Below are 19637 nucleotides of genomic sequence, written 5' to 3'. Positions count from 1 at the left end.
AGGATTACAGTTACAAAAAAGAATAATAAATAAATAAATAAATAATAACTTGTTGATTAGTCACATTATGGTTCTGTAAATCGTCGCGTGTACTCTGTCCACTTGTTAGATAATGGTTTTCATTATTAAATATGAACCGTTTTGCTTCACAGGTTCTCTTACCTATCCGAGATGGCATCATGCTGATCAGAAGAACCGAGGATGTAGACTGTCAGATGTAGACTTTCTAGTGTAGACTGTCAAGATGTAGATAACTCTTGTCTTTCATTTTGTCAGTATACACCAGGAGATGGCGTGTTGAAAGCTTGTGTAATATATATTTTACTTCGGACATCCAGAATATACCAGGACATGGCGTGTTGAAAGCTCGTGTAATATATATTTTAGTTCGGACATCCAGAATATACCAGGAGATGGCGTGTTGAAAGCTCGTGTAATATATATTTATAGTTTCATAAAACTTTCAACAGGGTAAAGACTCATATAGATTAGATGCGGCGCGTGCGTGCGGTCCATCTAAAACAGTGGAAATACATTAGTTTCAATGAGAGCGTCTAGACTGGGTGCGTGCGATGCGTGCGACTGCAAAACGAATGCGGCCAACCGCAATGACAAACCGTTGATTCATCAGACACAACAGTCGGATGGCACGCACGCACGGCACCCAGATATACTACTCAAAAGAATTTAAGGGTCAAAAATGTATAACCAAATAAGTTTCAGAGTGTATTAGACATGACATGCTGTCAAAGTTGAAGGTTGTCAAACATGGATTTTACACATTAGAACATTCGTTTAATAGTGTGTGAATCCAACCCTGGCGCGAATACACTCGACACATCGTTGCCTCATGCTGTTGATCAGACGTCTGAAGAACTCTTAGGGAATGGCCTGCCACTCTGCCATAAGAAGTTGACCCAGATCATGAAGGTTGGCCGGAGGGGCATGGTTATCCCGAACTCTCCTGCCTAATTCGTCCCAGGCGTTCTCTATTGGGGCCAAGTCAGGCGAATATGCTGGCCAATCCATCCTGGCGATACCTTGTTGTCTGAGAAAGTCCGTTACCACCCTGGCGCGGTGGGGTCTGGCATTGTCATCCTGCAGAACTGCCCCGCCGCCAATCTGCTGAAGGCCTGGGAGAACCAACGGCCGGATAATCTCATTCAGATAGCGGATTCCATTCAGATTGCCATCCACCACATAGAGGGGGGTCCTGTGGTGGATAGAGATGCCGCCCCACACCATGACGCTGCCACCACCGAACCGGTGACGTTGTCTAACGTTAACGTCAGCGAAGCGCTCCCCAGGACGTCTGTAGACACGAACCCGACTGTTGTTGAACTGGAGACTAAACCTGGACTCATCAGTGAACATCACTCGACCCCACTGAACACGTTGCCACCGCAGATGAAGCGTGCACCAGTGACGTCTGGCCGTTCTGTGACGTGGTAGGAGTGGTGGTCGAACAGCCTGGCGACGGCAGCGTAGATTATTGGCTCTCAGACGATTGCGTATGGTTTGATCAGACACTCGAGTTCCAGTCGCAGTCCACAGATTGTCACGTAATCGGCGTGCAGTGGTTGTGCGTTGACGTAGAGCCATATTGGTGATGTAGCGGTCCTCTCTGTTTGTAGTGCTTCGGGGTCTACCCGAACGTGGACGATTTCGAACAGAATTCGTTGCTTGGTACCGTTGCCACAGTCGGCCAACGACACTCTGACTGACACCAAGTCTCAGAGCAACATTTCTTTGCGTATTGCCATCCTGAAGCCAAGCAATAGCCCTTCCTCGATCTTCAATAGTCAGTTGAAGTCGTACCATTGTCGAATTTGAAGTGTGCACCGTACACGAACGCAAGCTCCAATTATACGGAAATTCAGCATTGGGAACACGAAATACACGTGCAAAGCGTGCAAATGAAGCGCTTTGTGAAAAAGCAAGTTATGGACACTTAGCAGACCTTTCGCTTTTGCCCTAATTTACGTGCAAATGTAAGCATGTTTTCGCCATTAGAACTAGTCGACAGTGTCAATGACAGTGGATTTTAATTCATTTATGGGTTGCTTAGACCCACTTTCGTCAAAATGGAACAATATCATGCGTGACATTATGGTCTAGCTAATATAATTGACATTCAGAAAATAATGTCGAAAATATCGTCTGACCCTTAAATTCTTTTGAGTAGTATATACGAGCTTTTTAACTGCTAGCTTTTCACACATAGGCATCACTAAAATTACTGAAATAAAGAATTTTCAGTTAAAATCTGTGTGTTATTTGATATTGCACCAGTAAACAACATAAACAGATCTGATTGTGTACAGACTACAGCTTCCTCGCAGTGTAATTTGAAAATATATCAAGACGAACAAAGAAAGGAAATGGTTTATTTAACGAACTCAACACATTTTATTTACGGTTATATGGCGTCGGACATATGGTTAAGGACCACACATATATTGAGGGAGGAAACACGCTGTCGCCACTTCATGGGCTACCCTTTTCGATTAGCAACAAGGGATATTTTATATGCACCATCCCATAGATAGGATAGCACATACCACGGCATTTGATGTACCAATCGTAGTGCACTGGCTGGAGCAAGAAATAGGAAAGTATCACGGGGCTCGTCTAGGTATGATCAGAGATAAGATCTTATATAAAGTATATATTATTATAGCACGTTTAGTTCACTAGAAAACACAACAAAAACACTATACACTTTGGAATCTGTATTAACCTACGCTGACAAATGTACTGCCGCAATAGTTAATTAACAACAACAAATAATAACTACCCAGAATTGATCACTTAATTAGTTAATCTCTAGGTGTCTAGTTTACACAATAAGCTAATCACTTCACCGTGACACAACACCCACACGTGTGATAATTGAGAAACGCTTCGAGGAGAACTTAATTAATAAAGGAATTACAACTCTATTCCTAACTGGTTAATTTTTAATTAACCCTTACTACTCGTTCAGTAACGTGTGATAATTGAGAAACGCTTCCAGGGGAACTTAATTAATAAGGAATTACAACTCTATTCCTAACTGGTTAATTTTTAATTAACCCTTAACTACTCATTCAGTAACCTTGTAACACAGAATTAATACTGGTACCTATCACAATAAAGACAATAACCTACAGTTTACCTAGGTCCTCTAGGATGACTGGATAAGCTTTATATATATAGAACAGTGAGCCTACAGTATTACTGCGTTAGATGACCGGCAACACCGTCTAAATAATATTGGTATAATACAGTATTAACATATTTAAAGTCACATCAATCACATCAAGGTTATACAACAGAGCAGAAAATATATAATTACCAAGTCCAAACGGACTAACGTTCCCCCTGGACGCCTTCCAATATGTTTCTCCCCGATATCTCTAAATCCTATCTATTTATCTATTACAAATCCCAGACTGGTCCGGAGACAGCACGCGGAACCGAATCTTATGATGTATATATTTCCACAGTAACCAAGCTGTATTTTTTTCTCAGATGGTCAGACTGAATGACGCCTAGTCAACAAAATCACGGTTTTAAAAACCGCACTCGCGGAGGTATTACGTAACTACTGGCCACATGGCCTCCGCAACTGCGCTGGGTGTGTATTAGAAAAGCTCGACGACCGTCGCGCAAAGGTATCACGTAACAAGTTGCCCAACTGGGCTAAGTGCATATTGGAACTGCACACGGCCCTCTAGAACAATTAATATCGCCACAGGCGAAAAGAAATTAAGAGCATGTACCGTCACATACCCACACTACAGGAAGAAAGCCGACAGCACCCCCTTTTAATAATACTCCGTTTAAGTACGTAGCTGCTGATGGGTTTCCCAGACCGAGAGAGCAACCATAAACCGTGCAAATGTCCGTCTAGCTCTCGAACGGCAGAGAGCGATCGTATACCGTGCAAATGTCCGTCTAGCTCTCGAACGGCAGAGAGCGATCGTATACCGTGCAAATGTCCATCTAGCTCTCGAACGGCAGAGAGCGATCGTATACCGTGCAAATGTCCGTCTAGCTCTCGAACGGCAGAGAGCGATCGTATACCGTCCAAATGTCCGTCTAGCCCTCGAACAGCAGAGAGCGATCGTATACCGTGCAAATGTCCGTCTAGCTCTCGAACGGCAGAGAGCGATCGTATACCGTCCAAATGTTCGTCTAGCCCTCGAACGGCAGTGAGCGATCGTATACCGTCCAAATGTCCGTCTAGCCCTCGAACGGCAGAGAGCGATCGTATACCGTCCAAATGTCCGTCTAGCCCTCGAACGGCAGAGAGCCATGGTATACCGTCCACGAACGGCAGAGAGCGATCGTATACCGTCCAAATGTCCGTCTAGCCCTCGAACGGAAGAGAGCGATCGTATACCGTCCAAATGTCCGTCTAGCCCTGGAACGGCAGAGAGCTATCGTATACCGTCCAAATGTCCGTCTAGCCCTCGAACGGCAGAGAGCGATCGTATACCGTCCAAATGTCCGTCTAGCCCTCGAACGGCAGAGAGCGATCGTATACCGTCCAAATGTCCGTCTAGCCCTGGAACGGCAGAGAGCGATCGTATACCGTCCAAATGTCCGTCTAGCTCTCGAACGGCAGAGAGCGATCGTATACCGTCCAAATGTCCGTCTAGCTCTCGAACGGCAGAGAGCGATCGTATACCGTCCAAATGTCCGTCTAGGTCTCGAACGGCAGAGAGCGATCGTATACCGTGCAAATGTCCGTCTAGCTCACGAACGGCAGAGAGCGATCGTATACCGTGCAAATGTCCGTCTAGCTCACGAACGGCAGAGAGCGATCGTATACCGTGCAAATGTCCGTCTAGCCCTCGAACGGCAGAGAGCGATCGTATACCGTGCAAATGTCCGTCTAGCCCTCGAACGGCAGAGAGCGATCGTATACCCTGCAAATGTCCGTCTAGCCCTCGAACGGCAGAGAGCGATCGTATACCGTGCAAATGTCCGTCTAGCTCTCGAACGGCAGAGAGCGATCGTATACCTTGCAAATGTCCGTCTAGCTCTCGAACGGCAGAGAGCGATCGTATACCGTGCAAATGTCCGTGTAGCTCTCGAACGGCAGAGAGCGATCGTATACCGTGTAAATATCCGTCTAGCTCTCGAACGGCAGAGAGCGATCATATACCGTGCAAATGTCCGTCTAGCCCAAGAACGGCAGAGAGCGATCATATACCGTGCAAATGTCTGTCTAGCTCAAGAACGGCAGAGAGCGATCATATACCGTCCAAATGTCCGTCTATCCCTCGAACGGCAGAGAGCGATCATATACCGTGCAAATGTCCGTCTAGCTCAAGAACGGCAGAGAGCGATCATATACCGTGCAAATGTCCGTCTAGCCCTCGAACGGCAGAGAGCGATCGTATACCGTGGAAATGTCCGTCTAGCCCTCGAACGGCAGAGAGCGATCGTATACCGTGGAAATGTCCGTCTAGCTGTCGAACGGCAGAGAGCGATCTTATACCGTGCAAATGTCCGTCTAGCCCTCGAACGGCAGAGAGCGATCGTATACCGTCCAAATGTCCGTCTAGCTCTCGAACGGCAGAGAGCGATCGTATACCGTGCAAATGTCCGTCTAGCTCTCGAACGGCAGAGAGCGATCATATACCGTGTAAATGTCCGTCTAGCTCTCGAACGGCAGAGAGCGATCATATACCGTGCAAATGTCCGTCTAGCTGTTGAACGGCAGAGAGCGATCATATACCGTGCAAATGTCCGTCTAGCTGTCGAACGGCAGGGAGCGATCATATACCGTCCAAATGTCCGTCTAGCTCTCGAACAACAGAGAGCGATCATATACCGTGCAAATGTCCGTCTAGCTCTCGAGCAACAGAGAGCGATCATATACCGTGTAAATGTCCGTCTAGCTCTCGAACGGCAGAGAGCGATCATATACCGTGCAAATGTCCGTCTAGCTGTCGAACGGCAGGGAGCCATCATATACCGTCCAAATGTCCGTCTAGCTCTCGAACGGCAGAGAGCGATCATATACCGTGGAAATGTCCGTCTAGCTCTCGAACGGCAGAGAGCGATCATATACCGTGTAAATGTCCGTCTAGCTCTCGAACGGCAGAGAGCGATCATATACCGTGCAAATGTCCGTCTAGCTGTTGAACGGCAGAGAGCGATCATATACCGTGCAAATGTCCGTCTAGCTGTCGAACGGCAGGGAGCGATCATATACCGTGCAAATGTCCGTCTAGCTCTCGAACGGCAGAGAGCGATCATACAGCGTCCAAATGTCCGTCTAGCTCAAGAACGGCAGAGAGCGATCATATACCGTCCAAATGTCCGTCTAGCTCTCGAGCAACAGAGACGGCGCGACATAGCCCAGTGGTAAAGCGCTCGCCTGATGCGCGGTCGGTCTAGGATTAGTCACCGTCGGTGGCCCATTGGACTATTTCTCGTTATAGCCAGTGCACCACGACTGGTATATCAAAGACCATGGTATGTACTATCCTGTCCGTGGGATGGTGTATATAAAAAAAACCTTGCTACTAATGGGAAACATGTAGCAGGTTTCCTCTCTAAGGCTATACGTCATGAATTTTCAAATGTTTGCCATCCAGTAATAGCCGATGATTAATAAAATAATGAACAAACAATCAAACAAGCAATACAGAGAACGGTGGTGGTAGACCCGGTCGAGCTCTGTCTGCCCATAGAGTGCTGAATCATTCTGATCAAGGTCATTCAGTGATTCACTGTACTCGCCGAGTTCGAGACTGTCCAGATCGCTGCACATGCTCCACACGCTCGTGAAACGTTTGACAAAACAACACCTTTACTGGACAGCCAGGTGAGATGTAACTTGTTGTTTGAATGTTGTTGGTTTTATTATTAATCATTAACTAGTGTTGGCATGGTCAAATAGGCCAGTCAACCGCACGCTGTTCACTCTACTCCAGTTATTGGAGTTGACCTGGCTGTCATCGGTGAAGGTATGGTGTCACGTTAGGGCCATTCGTGTCTCGCGGTGGAGTTAACCTGCCTGCCATCGGTGAATGTATGGTGTCACGTTAGGGCCATTCGTGTTTCGCGGTGGAGTTAACCTGCCTGTCATAGGTGAAGGTATGGTGTCACGTTAGGGCCATTCGTGCCTTTCGCGGTGGAGTTGACCTGGCTGTCATAGGTGAAGGTATGGTGTCACGTTAGGGCCATTCGTGCCTTTCGCGGTGGAGTTGACCTGGCTGTCATAGGTGAAGGTATGGTGTCACGTTAGGGCCATTCGTGTCTTTCACGATGTCGATTTGGCTAAAGAGTATACCATAGGCGTACGGGCTCCCATTTTTGTAAGGGGGGGGGGGGGGGGGCTGGTTTTTGCCAGACTAATACAAAAATGCCGAATCTGGATAACAACATTTATTCATTTCAGCATTTCTGTCAATATTTACATGGATTACAACTAATTTTAATGATATAATGATGGAAATACATGGTAAAAAGGTCTCTAGTTAGCACATTTTGTTCGAATATGTTGGCTCGAATTTTAGGTTTTGCTCCGGCACTAGGGGGCAATTGCCAACCCCACCACCCCCGCCCCCTGTCTCGTACGGTTATGCAGCATACTAATATTTATATCTTTCTGAAAAAGAGAGTAAATTCTATAGTTTCAATCTTGTCAGATCATCGTACAGGAACGCAATGCGGGGAAAAGTTCACATTTGTTATCTCGTGTGCGCTCGTTCAACATATGCGTATTCGACTCGCTTTTCTACGCCAATCAGTCGCGCGTATGCGGGTTCGCTCGACGCTTAAATTGTTTTGTTTGTTTAACGACACCACTGAAGCACATTGATTAATTAATCATCGGCTATTGAATGTCAAACATTTGGCAATTCTAACACGTAGTAATCAGAGGAAATCCGCTATATTTTTCCGAATGCAGAAAAGGATCTTTTATATGAATTTTCCCACAGACAGGAAAACACATATCACGACCTTTGATCTGTTGTGAGGGCGAGACGTATCCCAGTGGTAAAGCGTTCGCTTGATGCGTGGTCGGTCTAGGATCGATCCCCGCCGGTGGACCCATTAGGCTGTTTCTCGCTCCAGCCAGTGCTCCACAACTGGTGTAACAAAGGCCGTGGTATGTACTATCATGTGTGTGGGATGGTGCATATAAAAGATCCCTTGTTGCTAACGGAAAAGAGTAGCCCATGAAGTGGCGACAGCGGGTTTCCTCTCTCAGTATCTGTGTGGTCCTTAACCATATGTCTGACGCCATATAACCGAAAATAAAATGTGTTGGGTGCGTCGTTAAATGAAACATTTCCTTCCTTCCTTGTGGTGCACTGATTGAAACGAACCGGCCTCGGTGGCGTCGTGGTTAGGCCATCGGTCAACAGGCTGGTAGGTACTGGGTTCGGATCCCAGTCGAGGCATGGGATTTTAAATCCAGATATCGACTCCAAATCCTGAGTGAGTGCTCCGCAAGGCTCAATGGGTAGGTTTAAACCACTTGCACCGACCAGTGATCCATAACTGGTTCAACAAAGGCCATGGTTTGTGCTATCCTGTCTGTGGGAAGTGCAAATAAAAGATCCATTGCTGCTAAACCGACTGAGCTAAATTTTGCCCCGACGACACTGAAAATGATAGGTCCTTTAAACACTATGACGTATTTTTCACTATTAAAGCCGTTTTTGATAATTTAAATTGTTGGAAATACTTACCTTTTATTATTTAGAATATTCATTTTCGTACACCTGAAGTGGTTTTGGTCATCCAGGTTTCTGTAATACACCAAAACGCATTTTTTTATAATTCTAAAAACGCACTGAGAGGTATTGGTTATCGAGACAAGCTCTAGTGCCACGGACTTTAGCTTCTCTCTGTTATAACCATATCCAAATGTGTTGCAGGTTTGTAGACTAACTAAACATAGTTTCCATTTTCACGGGCTGGATCTAATGTCTGCGCCTTTGACATCATCCGGAGACAGTGCGGTGATCTAAATTGTGGATTGAATGAATGAACTTGTTTTACAGGGTGTATACTAGCAAATCAAATCGGATTATCCCATAGACGACAATAGTAACATATATGGCTAAAACTCCTACCTGCAGGGGCAGGACGTAGCCCAGTGGTAAAACGTTCGCTTGATGAGCGGTCAGTCTAGGATCGATCCCCGTCGGTGGACCAATTGAGCTATATCTCATCCCAGCCAGTGCTCCACAACTGGTGTAACAAAGGCTGTGGTATTTAGTATCCTGTCTGTGGGATGGTGCGTATAAAAGATCCATTGCTGCTAATCGAAAAGAGTATCCCATGAAGTGGCGACAGCGGGTTTCCTCTCTCAGTATCTGTGTGGTCCGTAACCATATGTCTGACGCTGTAAAATGTGTTGAGTGCGTCGTTAAATAAAACATTTCCTTCCTTCCTACCTGCAGCGTATCCATCGACATAACGCCACGGATATAAATACTACCACCCCTTAACCTTAAAGCGAATTAGAACAAATTGGGGGTCAAGCTGCTCATTGCTGAGATAACGGGTAGCATCTATCACTAACCTAGTTCCGCACAAAATTCGAGTGTTTTTTTTACCCCTTATATGTTTCAAGCACAAGGCTACTTGACACAATGGTACTAGATGAAATAAAATTGCATACATTTCTTGCCCAGATGAATTTTTTTTTTTAACAACCAACACACTCACATTTATCACCAATCACAGGACTTGTGGTGTTCACTTCTCTATCAAAAGTAGGGTGCACATCGAATTTTGACCCAGCCGGAAGTTATTTGATTTAGTACTAACTACATGCTCATATACCACGAAGGTTTGAAACATGCCCATTACGAGCTTAGCCTATGACAATGTTGGTGCTGCATGCAGGTCGGCGGGTAGAGTATGAATTGACCTTTATGCCTCGGTGGTGGTGTTGTTAAGCCATCGGACATAAGACTGGTAGGTACAGGTTCGCAGCCCGGTACAGGCTCCCACCCAAAGCGATTTTTTAACGACTCAATGGGTAGGTGTAAGATCACTACGCCCTTTTCTCTCTCACTAACCACTAATAACTAACCACTAACCCACTGTCCTAGACAGACAGCCCAGTTAGCTGAGGTGTGTGCCCAGGACATCGTGCTTGAACCTTAGTTGGATATAAGCACAAAAATCAGTGGGAAAAAAAAAAAATAAAAATAAAAAAAAATAAATGACCTTTAGGGTTTAGCTAGGCCGACAATGCCAAGACAAGAATGGCCCTGACATGACACCACATGAAGGCACAACTGTACCAGCCATTCCCCGTGTTCGAACTTACACGCCTGGGGTCCACAATTTCTAGTTTGGGATGGGGGGAGGTGGGGTGGGCGTACAACAAGTAGAGCATATTGATATATTAATCATCGACTATTGGATGTCAACCATTTGGTCATTTTGACATATAGTGAGTAGTCATAGAATAGAAACCCGCTACGTTTTTCCATTAGTAGCAAGGGATCGTTTATAATTACCATGCCACAGACAGTATAGCACATACCACTGCCTTTGATATACCAGTCGTGGTTCACTAGCTGGAGAGAGAGAGAGAGAGAGAGAGAGAGAGAGAGAGAGAGAGAGAGAGAGAGAGAGAGAGAGAGAGAGAGAGAGAGAGAGAGAGAGAGAGGGGGGGGGGGGTAAGAGAATCTTAATGCACAATGAGACGTAAATATGAACTATCTTTGACTCATATATTTATGCCACTAAATCACTACCTGTCACCCCCCCCCCCCCCCCCTCCACACGCACGCAATCTCTCCTCTTCCCCCAACTTCCGTGGTGCATGTCTTTATATTCTTGTTTCAGTTTTTACTTTCGGAGTTTTTAAATTAATTGTTTATTTTTTTCCAGAATGTCAGGCCTTGCATTTCCACCAGTGGACATTAATTACCGCTACTATCAGCCCTATTATCGACGTCTGATTGCCTTGAAGAATCACGAAAGTTACACAGATTGGCCGCAAGATGTGAAAGATGGATTTGATCACGTTATAAAACTCATTGATGCCCGAGATAATTACGTCGAGACGATGTGTTCAAAACACGGAAAAGTATTGGCGGGAATCAGCGAGTTCACGAAAACTGCCGATTGGGCTGAGTTACATAAAAGTGGCAAAACTAAATATTTATTGCCATCTGTTATGTTAACAGGTCACGTTGAAGGTATGTACTATTAGTTACTTGATGTTTGTTTTTGACAGGGCGTAAACAAAAGTTTGATGAATGTATAAGACCTCGCCAGTTAAGGGAAGCTGTGTTTCATACTCCCTATCACTCCCCTGAAAGGGAGAGGCATTGTCAGCTTTCCATAGCATGTGAATTTATAATGATATCAATATGGTAAATATGGTATGATATCTTAAATGGCTCCCCATAATCCAGGTTAGGAGAGCAGTTAATCACTTTCCTCAATTTGTTGTTATGGCAACACCCCCCCCCCCCAAACCCCTCCACAAACAAACCCCAAAACCCCGAAAAACAATACAAACCCCAACAAACACATCCCCCTACCAGCCAAAAGCATGCACATAACTAAAGAAACAAATACAAATATGAACATTTGCACGTACGAAACAGAATAAACCATATAATTTTGTTATCTTAAATCAAATGACCCACCCTCTAAAGATAGTTGTATCTTTATTACGTGAATAGTTTATCGTGATAAACACAAATACTGTTTGTATACTTGTGGAAATGTCAAGAATTATGAATGCTCCTTTAACACATGTACATTCATTTTGTCATTTTGATGAGGATTTGTATTTTTTGAAACAGGTTTATTTTTGAAGTTCCTAGTGAGCATGCAACAAGCAAAGTATGTTCTCGATATTGGAATGTTTACCGGATACAGCGCCCTGTCGATGGCGGAAGCGCTTCCTGCCGACGGTAAAGTGTTCACGTGTGACCGGGAACTATATCTTGCTGAACTCAACCGGAAGGTGTTTGATTCGTCACCTCACGGGAAGAAGATAGAGATTCGTCTAGGTAAACTACAAACACTGTTACATTAAAAAAGTGTTTGAACATTAGTTAAAATGTTGGGGTGGGGGTGTTTTGCCATATGCATTAAAATGAAATTTGTAATTTTACTATGGGTAGCAGGGAAATAAATAATGATACAATGCCTACATAACCTAGAACGTAGCTAACATAACGTAGAAAAGAAGTGGCCCAGGTGAATCACAGATGTAGTGATGATATTCAGTCCATTCTTCAAACGTGTCTGAAGTAGGTGATGTCAGCCTAAATATGGAAATTATGTTCATTTTTGGAGGCACCTCCGGGTATGGATATAATGTTCCCCAAATGACATCTTTGTTTTTTAACCAGGCCTCACACGAAGACTCGAGAACAGATCTTATCACAAACCTCGCCATTTAAGGCCTCACACACTCAGGTTCACCATCACTCCCATGAGACTAATGCTAGAAACAGACTACCAACTGTTAGGACGGAGTTGGCCAACTCGCCGATTTCACGACCTCTACGGCCGATTAGTTGTTAATCTGAGCGCACCCATCTACTTAGTCGGGAGTTGGGAAAATTGCAACGCAATCGTCGAGTTGGTCAACTTCGTCGTAACAGCTGATAGTCTGAGACTAGCATTAAAGACAGACTTGTTTCGCTCCTCTTAGCAAGTGAATTTAAAATAAAAGGGATTATATTAATGTTGAATATGGTAATATCTTACAGATCTCTGCATAATCTAAGTTAGGAGAGTAATTAATCAATCCTTCAGTTTGGTTTCCACGGTTGAAGTGTGTTATCAATTGACGCTATGTTTTTCACAGGAGATGTAGGAGATACTCTGAACGCACTGGAGAAAGATGGCATACAGATCAACTTCGTGTTCCTGGATGCTGGCCAGGAACAATATGACACGTATCTTGATGTAAGTGTACTCCTTGAGTTGCATTATCTGAACGCACACATTGTTTATGCCGTCCCCTCACATACCAGTCCGATGGAATAGTTCACATAAAGGGACGTCCTGGTGTTGTATCCTGGGCAGCATACCCTATGTGGCCATGACGGCAGTGTATCCTGGACAGCAGACCCTATGTGGCCATGGCGTCAGTGTATCCTGGACAGCAGACGCCATGTGGCCACGGTGGCGCTGTATCCTCGGCAGCAGACGCCATGTGGCCACGGTGGCGCTGTTTCCTCGGCAGCAGACGCCATGTGGACATGTCGGCGGTGTATTCTGGACAGCAGACCCCATGTGGCCACGGTGGCGTTGTACCCTGGACAGCAGACCCTGTAGCCACGGTGGCGTTGTATCCTGGGCAGCATGGCCACGGCGACGTTGTATCCTGAGCAGCAGACCCCATGTGGCCACGTGGCGTTGTATCCTGGACAGCATGGGCATGGCGGCGTTGTACCCTGGGTCCCGTTTTACGAAGCGATCTTAGAGCTAAAATCACCTTAAGAACCGTATGAATGTTTTCTACGATCGCCAGCCCGTTCCACGACTTACGTAAATTACGGTGGTACGAGGCAGTTGTAAGCCACTAACGTAGATGTCAAATGGTAGTTATTGGCTATACGACCGTCACAAGAAAATAGGGCATCTGTGTATTACTGCCTAGCACATAAACTGACAAAGTTACTTCTGACATCATTGAATACATCCAATATGTTCCAAATAGTCGGAAACCAATGTATTATTTGACTAATTCGCACTTCTTCGCAAAGAAGTTCTTAATCGTTAAAGGGGCACTTACGGCTACCGTTAGGTTGCTTTGTGGAACGGCTGGAAAGTTTACGTGTACCAGTTGTAAAACTCACCGTAAGTCACTGCAACTAACGTTGTTTTTTGTTTGTTTTTTTTAAAGATTTATTGCCTCCAGAACATAGACAGTGAACAGGTTGGGGAGCCGTGGTCACTGCCTTACAAAGTACATATTTAAACAATAGTATCTAAACAAAATATGCTATTTAAATATGTTAATGCTTTCTGTGGTATTTATAAGACGGAAAGGGGGAGAGAGAGAGAGAGAGAGAGAGAGAGAGAGAGAGAGAGAGAGAGAGAGAGAGAGAGAGAGAGAGAGAGAGAGAGAGAGAGGGTGCAACGGCAGTAGATAAGTATAAAGAAGTTGTGGGGATATTGAGAGAGTATTACAGAATGACATTTTAATTAGTACTCTATTTCCGAGTGAACTTTCAAAGCATTATTTTTAATTAAAACATTCTTTCAAAGAGTGTTTTATTGGGTGTCCATTGCTTATGAAATGCTTCATAGTTGCAATTTTTGTAATAAATATATTTTTCTATTTCAAAATTATTTTGTAGAATATTTTTCGCGGCATTGACATGTAAATTTCTTTTTTGTATTTTCATACTGTAAATATAATATTTTATGTTGATAGTCAGCCAATTTACAAAATCACCTTTTTCGTTGTTGATCATGCCTAACATAACTATGTCTCTGCTTAGAGTGATACTAATTCCAGTTTCATTTCTTATCCATTCTTCTATTACTTTCCACAGAGAATGTACTAAACTACATTCAAATAGAAGGTGTTGTATGGTTTCAGGTGATTTGTTGCAAAAACTACAGGCATTGGAATCAATATAATTAATCATATTTAGAAATTTGTTAGTTGTAAGAATTCGGTGTATGATTTTATACTGAAACCAAGATAACGTGTGCTTTTGACAGATCTAAAGGGTAGAATGTAATATTTTTCCCAATCATATATATCATAGATATATCCTTCCTTAGAATATTTTATTTGTGATTTTGGAATGGTGGTTTGAGTGTTCAGTAAATCATATATATGTTTGCAACCTTTCTGATCTTTGAACAAAACCTTTAAGTTATATGGATTTTGGATTGCTATAAAAACGGCATCATTTAAATTATCTAGGTTGTAAATGAATGATTTTATAGCACTGACCAATGAAGCATATTCCAGAAAATTGGTAATTATGTCGTATTTCTCAATGAACTGTTCATATGTTAGAAAGTCTCCTTGTTCTTTCAACAAATCGTTAATAAAGATAATACCTTTTGAGATATATCGTTTTAGTATAAATGGCTTTTTATCTATACATATTTTACTGTTGAACCAAATATTGATCTGGAGAATATCATCTACGTTTACTGGAATTTGTTTTTCTTGTATCCTTAACCAACTAACCAATGTGTCTCTCCAAAATATATTTTTTATTGAACTTTATTTACAATATAGAAAATGGTCGCCATATATAATTAAATCACGTGTTGATATATTTGTAGAAGCTTCGAACAAAATTGTCCATTTTGGGTTATTTAAAAATATCCGTCGGATCCACGAACTGTTCAACTAACCTTAGCTATGATTCTTTCGTGGAACTTGGTCCTGGACAGCAGACCCCATGTGGCAACGGTGTTTTGTATCCTGGGCAGTAGACTTCATGTGGCCACGGTGGCGTTGTATCCTGGGCAGTAGACCTCATGTGGCCATGGTGGCGTTGTATCCATGTGACCATGGCGAAAGTTTTATCGCGAACAGCAGACCCTATGTGGCCACGGCGGCGTTGTATCCTGAGCCCCGTTTTACGAAGCGATCTTAAAGATAAAATCAACTGAAGTACCTTGTGCACTTATATGATTTTAACGATAAGGTCGCTTCGTAAACTGGGCCCCGTTCCACCAAGCGATCTTAACAGCACTATCGCCGTAAATACCTACCATCGTGATCTTCATTTTGTTTATACAATCACCAGCACGTTCCACGAAGCGATCTTAATAGCACTATCGCCGTAAATACCTACCATCGTGATCTTCATTCTGTTTATACAATCACCAGCACGTTCCACGAAGCGATTTTAACAGTACTATCGCCGTAAATACCTACCATCGTGATCGTCATTTTGTTTATACAATCACCAGCACGTTCCACGAAGTGATCTTAACAGACCTATCGCCGTAAATATCTACCATCGTGATCGTCATTTTGTTTATACAATCACCAGCACGTTCCACGACGTGGCGTAGCTCACTGTCGTCGTAAATTACATTAAAAATCTACAATTGGTACGAGGCAGTTGTAAGCCAGTAACGTAGATGTCAAATGGCAGTTAGATGATGATTTGACAATTTGTGTAAAAATTGATCTCATATACACCAAATAGCTTTTATGAAACGCAGCGTTCGATGGAAAACACTCAGAGCTATACGACATTCACACGAAAATATGAGAGAAAACTCCTTTACCTCGTGTCTTCTGCAATCATCGCTTAGCAAATAGATGGACAAAGTTACTTCATGGATGTCCGATACCAATGAATACATCCAAGATGTCCCGAACAGTCGGCCATAACCATAGTTTGACACCCAATAGCCGATGTCTTTTTCTTGCTGGGGTGTCGTTAAACATTCATTCATTCATTCGAACAGTCGGTAACCAATTTATTATTTAATTAATTGGCACTTGTTCGCAAAGAAGATTTTAATTGTTAAAGGGCAGTCACACTTACGCCAACTGTAAGGTTGCTTTGTGGAACGGCTGTAAAGTTTACGTGTGCCAGCAAGGGTTCTTTTATATGTACCATGCCAAAGGCAGGATAGCACATACCACGGACTTTGATATACCAGTCGTAGTGCACTGTCTGGAGCGAGAAATAGCCCAATGGGCCCACCGACGGGAATCGATCCCAAACCGACCGCGCATCAAGCGAGCGCTTTACCACTGGGCTACGTCCCGCCCACAGTTTTAAAAATAACTTTATCCTATAACTTACACAGAATATCCATGTCATAAACCCATTTAATATTTACCATTATTAACTCGGTTAATGTTTTTCTGTCAATGGGTCATTTGTTTACAGCCACCAAGCCGTATACACCTAAACGTAACGTTTTGATGATATTTGGTTAAAGTGCGTGACATCATATTACTGTGAGGCGACTTAAGAAATTGAAGTTACTAAATATCGAACTAATATGCAATTTAAGAAGTGTTTTATGATAATAGAATTCGCGTTTCCGTTTCAGTTGACAAAAGATGAATCACGTTATAACAAGAACACGTTTTGTATGTTTCTACTTCAGCTTCTTCTTGACAAGAAACTTCTCGCCCCACGAGGGACGATCGCCGTCGACAACAGCCTCTGGTTTGGACGATCGTACCTCCTCGACGACGACAGCATGGCAAGATTCAACAAGAAGGTTAAGGATGACCCGAGAGTACAGGAGGTATATAAAGTCAACTGTCTTGATATTTCTACAAGCCAACTCAAGCGAGATCTTTCTATCAAATTACATTGGAAGCCGACAGTGCTAGATCTAAACCAATAACAAGTGAAATATTATCAGGTAACACGTGCCTAGGTGATTTCATTCAACCAATCAAAACACAGCTGGCAAAAACATTGCTACCAGTTTAACAGGTCCATAGAGTAAGAAAAAAGACGTCAGATTCACAAAGATATTTCCAAATGATAACTTAGAACCTTATGAAACGATCACTAAGATATTTACCAATGATCACCGAGATATTTACAAAGGATTATTAGGATAGATACAATTGATTACTCAAATATTTACAAATTATTTCTAGGATATTTGGAAATGATTACTAAGATATTTACAAATAATCACTCATACGTTTACAAATGATCACTCAAATATTTAGAAATGATCACTCAGATGTTTACAAATGGTCACTCAGATATTTACAAGTGATCACTCAGACGATTACAAGTGATCACTCATGTTTATACGTGACACTCAAATGTTTACAAAAAAATATATTTCCAAGGTTACAAATTTACAATTTACAAATTAGCTTTAAAATAATTACAAATGATCACTCAGATATTAAGAAATGACCACTCACATGTTTACAAATGATCATTGAAATGTTTACTATGGGTTACTAATTGACATATTTACAAATAATCACTCAGATATTTCACCAGGTCCTCTTGCCAGTTCGAGATGGCATCATGCTGATCAGAAGAACTGAAGATGTAGACGGCCAGGTGTAAATCAGAGAGACGGACGGATGGACACATACATACAGAGACGCAGGAAGAGAGAGAGAGAGAGAGAGAGAGAGAGAGAGAGAGAGAGAGAGAGAGAGAGAGAGAGAGAGAGAGAGAGAGTAATGATTTATTAAAACCTATATAGTACGGTAACAATAAAATCGTCTTTTGAGGTATGTAACAGCGCCAAATCACATTTAGGTACATGGGACTCTTGTTATGTTAGAAACATCACTTAACTTTCAATTCAAATAATGAAACAAATTATTCTGTGTATACGCGACCTATTTAGTATTTTGTTCTTCATTTCTGTGAAAATAGTTATAACGTGGACACTACTATTATTGATTAGGGTATTAAAGCGTTATTATCTAGTGTTAAGTATATTTGAAATAAACCATATTTTTGAGAACATTGTATTATTTTTGGTTCTTCGGAACTGCATATATACTCTTCAAAAAGTAAGGGAACTGTAATAAGAATTTACAATTGCCAAAATTGTAAGCTATATTAGCTGTGGGAAATGGTTATATGATACTAGTGAATTAATTAGACAAACAGTGCAACCGGTAGTTCAGTATTACAGTAGATTTTATGACCACCAAAGATCTTGAAGGACGATTGGGGTCAGGAGTGAAATTTGAAAGTTGACGGGTATTTTTAATCAGTAGTGGGTGATACCGCCACGATGTGTCATACATTCAGTCGACGAGGCATACTGTGTATGGGTCTCCCAGTGTCCATTTGAGGGAGTCTGTTCCACTCCTGTTGCAGCGCCTGACCAAGTTCCGCTAACGTGGTCGGCGGTCTTTGACGTTGACGCACACGTCTCCCTATCGTGTTCAATGAGGGAAAGGTCTGAACTCATGCTGGCCATGACATTCGATAGATGTTGTGCTGCTGGAGATGAGCATTGACGATTCGTGCACGGTGAGCACCGGCATTGTCGTCCTGAAAAAAAAACGTCAACCCACACGCCTAGCAAACGGGACGACAAAGGGTGTCAGTATGTTGTCCCGGTAGTACTGCCCAGTGACCCTTCCTTGCACAATATGGAGGGGATTCTGTCAGTCTTAGTGATACCACCCCACACCATAACCGATCCACCGCCAAATCTGACATGAAATCGCATTGTGACGTTGGCATTTCGTCGTCCAAAGTGAATAGGGACTCATTTGAAAATATGACACATGCCAGCGACGAATACCCCAGTTCTGATGCTCCCTACACCGTTCACGTCTGTGGGCAATGTGACGATTTGTCAAGGTAGGCACAACCCGGGGCCGTTGAGCATGAACATGGGTTGCATGAAGACGATTTCTAATCGTCTGACCCGTAACTCGGACACCAGTAGCCTGATGAAGGTTTGGAACAATTTGATTTGCCATTGGAGCTCGATTTCTTAGAGCCTGGTTACGGATGAATCGATCCTGTACTCCTGTCGTTGCCCTGGGACGACCTGAACGGGGTTGATCGTCAACATTTTGGGTTTGTTGGTACCTGTTCCATAGTCTGCTAATCACTGCTAATCACTGACTTTGAAACACTGGAGGTGTTGGCCACTTCACGCCGACTTCTGCCCGTTTGCAGCATGCCAATAGCCCGTAGACGCTCATCGCGTTGCATACGCCGCATCGCAAATTCAAA

The 19637-nt window shown here is 43.2% G+C and overlaps 1 protein-coding gene across 1 annotated transcript in view; it reads left to right on the top strand.

The window, feature by feature from the left end:
• The window catches only part of LOC121382880, a 21654-nt gene extending 3252 nt beyond the window's left edge, over nucleotides 1–18402 (top strand). The window contains exons 2-8 of the mRNA XM_041512554.1: nucleotides 153–217; nucleotides 6716–6826; nucleotides 10867–11177; nucleotides 11793–12002; nucleotides 12809–12909; nucleotides 17056–17199; nucleotides 17925–18402. Of these exons, the coding sequence (XP_041368488.1) occupies nucleotides 153–217; nucleotides 6716–6826; nucleotides 10867–11177; nucleotides 11793–12002; nucleotides 12809–12909; nucleotides 17056–17199; nucleotides 17925–17993 (1011 nt within the window). The 3' untranslated portion in view covers nucleotides 17994–18402. The remainder of the gene's footprint in view (nucleotides 1–152; nucleotides 218–6715; nucleotides 6827–10866; nucleotides 11178–11792; nucleotides 12003–12808; nucleotides 12910–17055; nucleotides 17200–17924) is intronic.
• Nucleotides 18403–19637: the final 1235 nt, after the last annotated feature.

Source organism: Gigantopelta aegis, chromosome 10, assembly GCF_016097555.1.
Source record: "Gigantopelta aegis isolate Gae_Host chromosome 10, Gae_host_genome, whole genome shotgun sequence".
NCBI classification, from domain to species: domain Eukaryota; kingdom Metazoa; phylum Mollusca; class Gastropoda; order Neomphalida; family Peltospiridae; genus Gigantopelta; species Gigantopelta aegis.
Note: the sequence above shows the minus strand (reverse complement) of the source record. Positions and strands in the feature narration are given on the sequence as shown.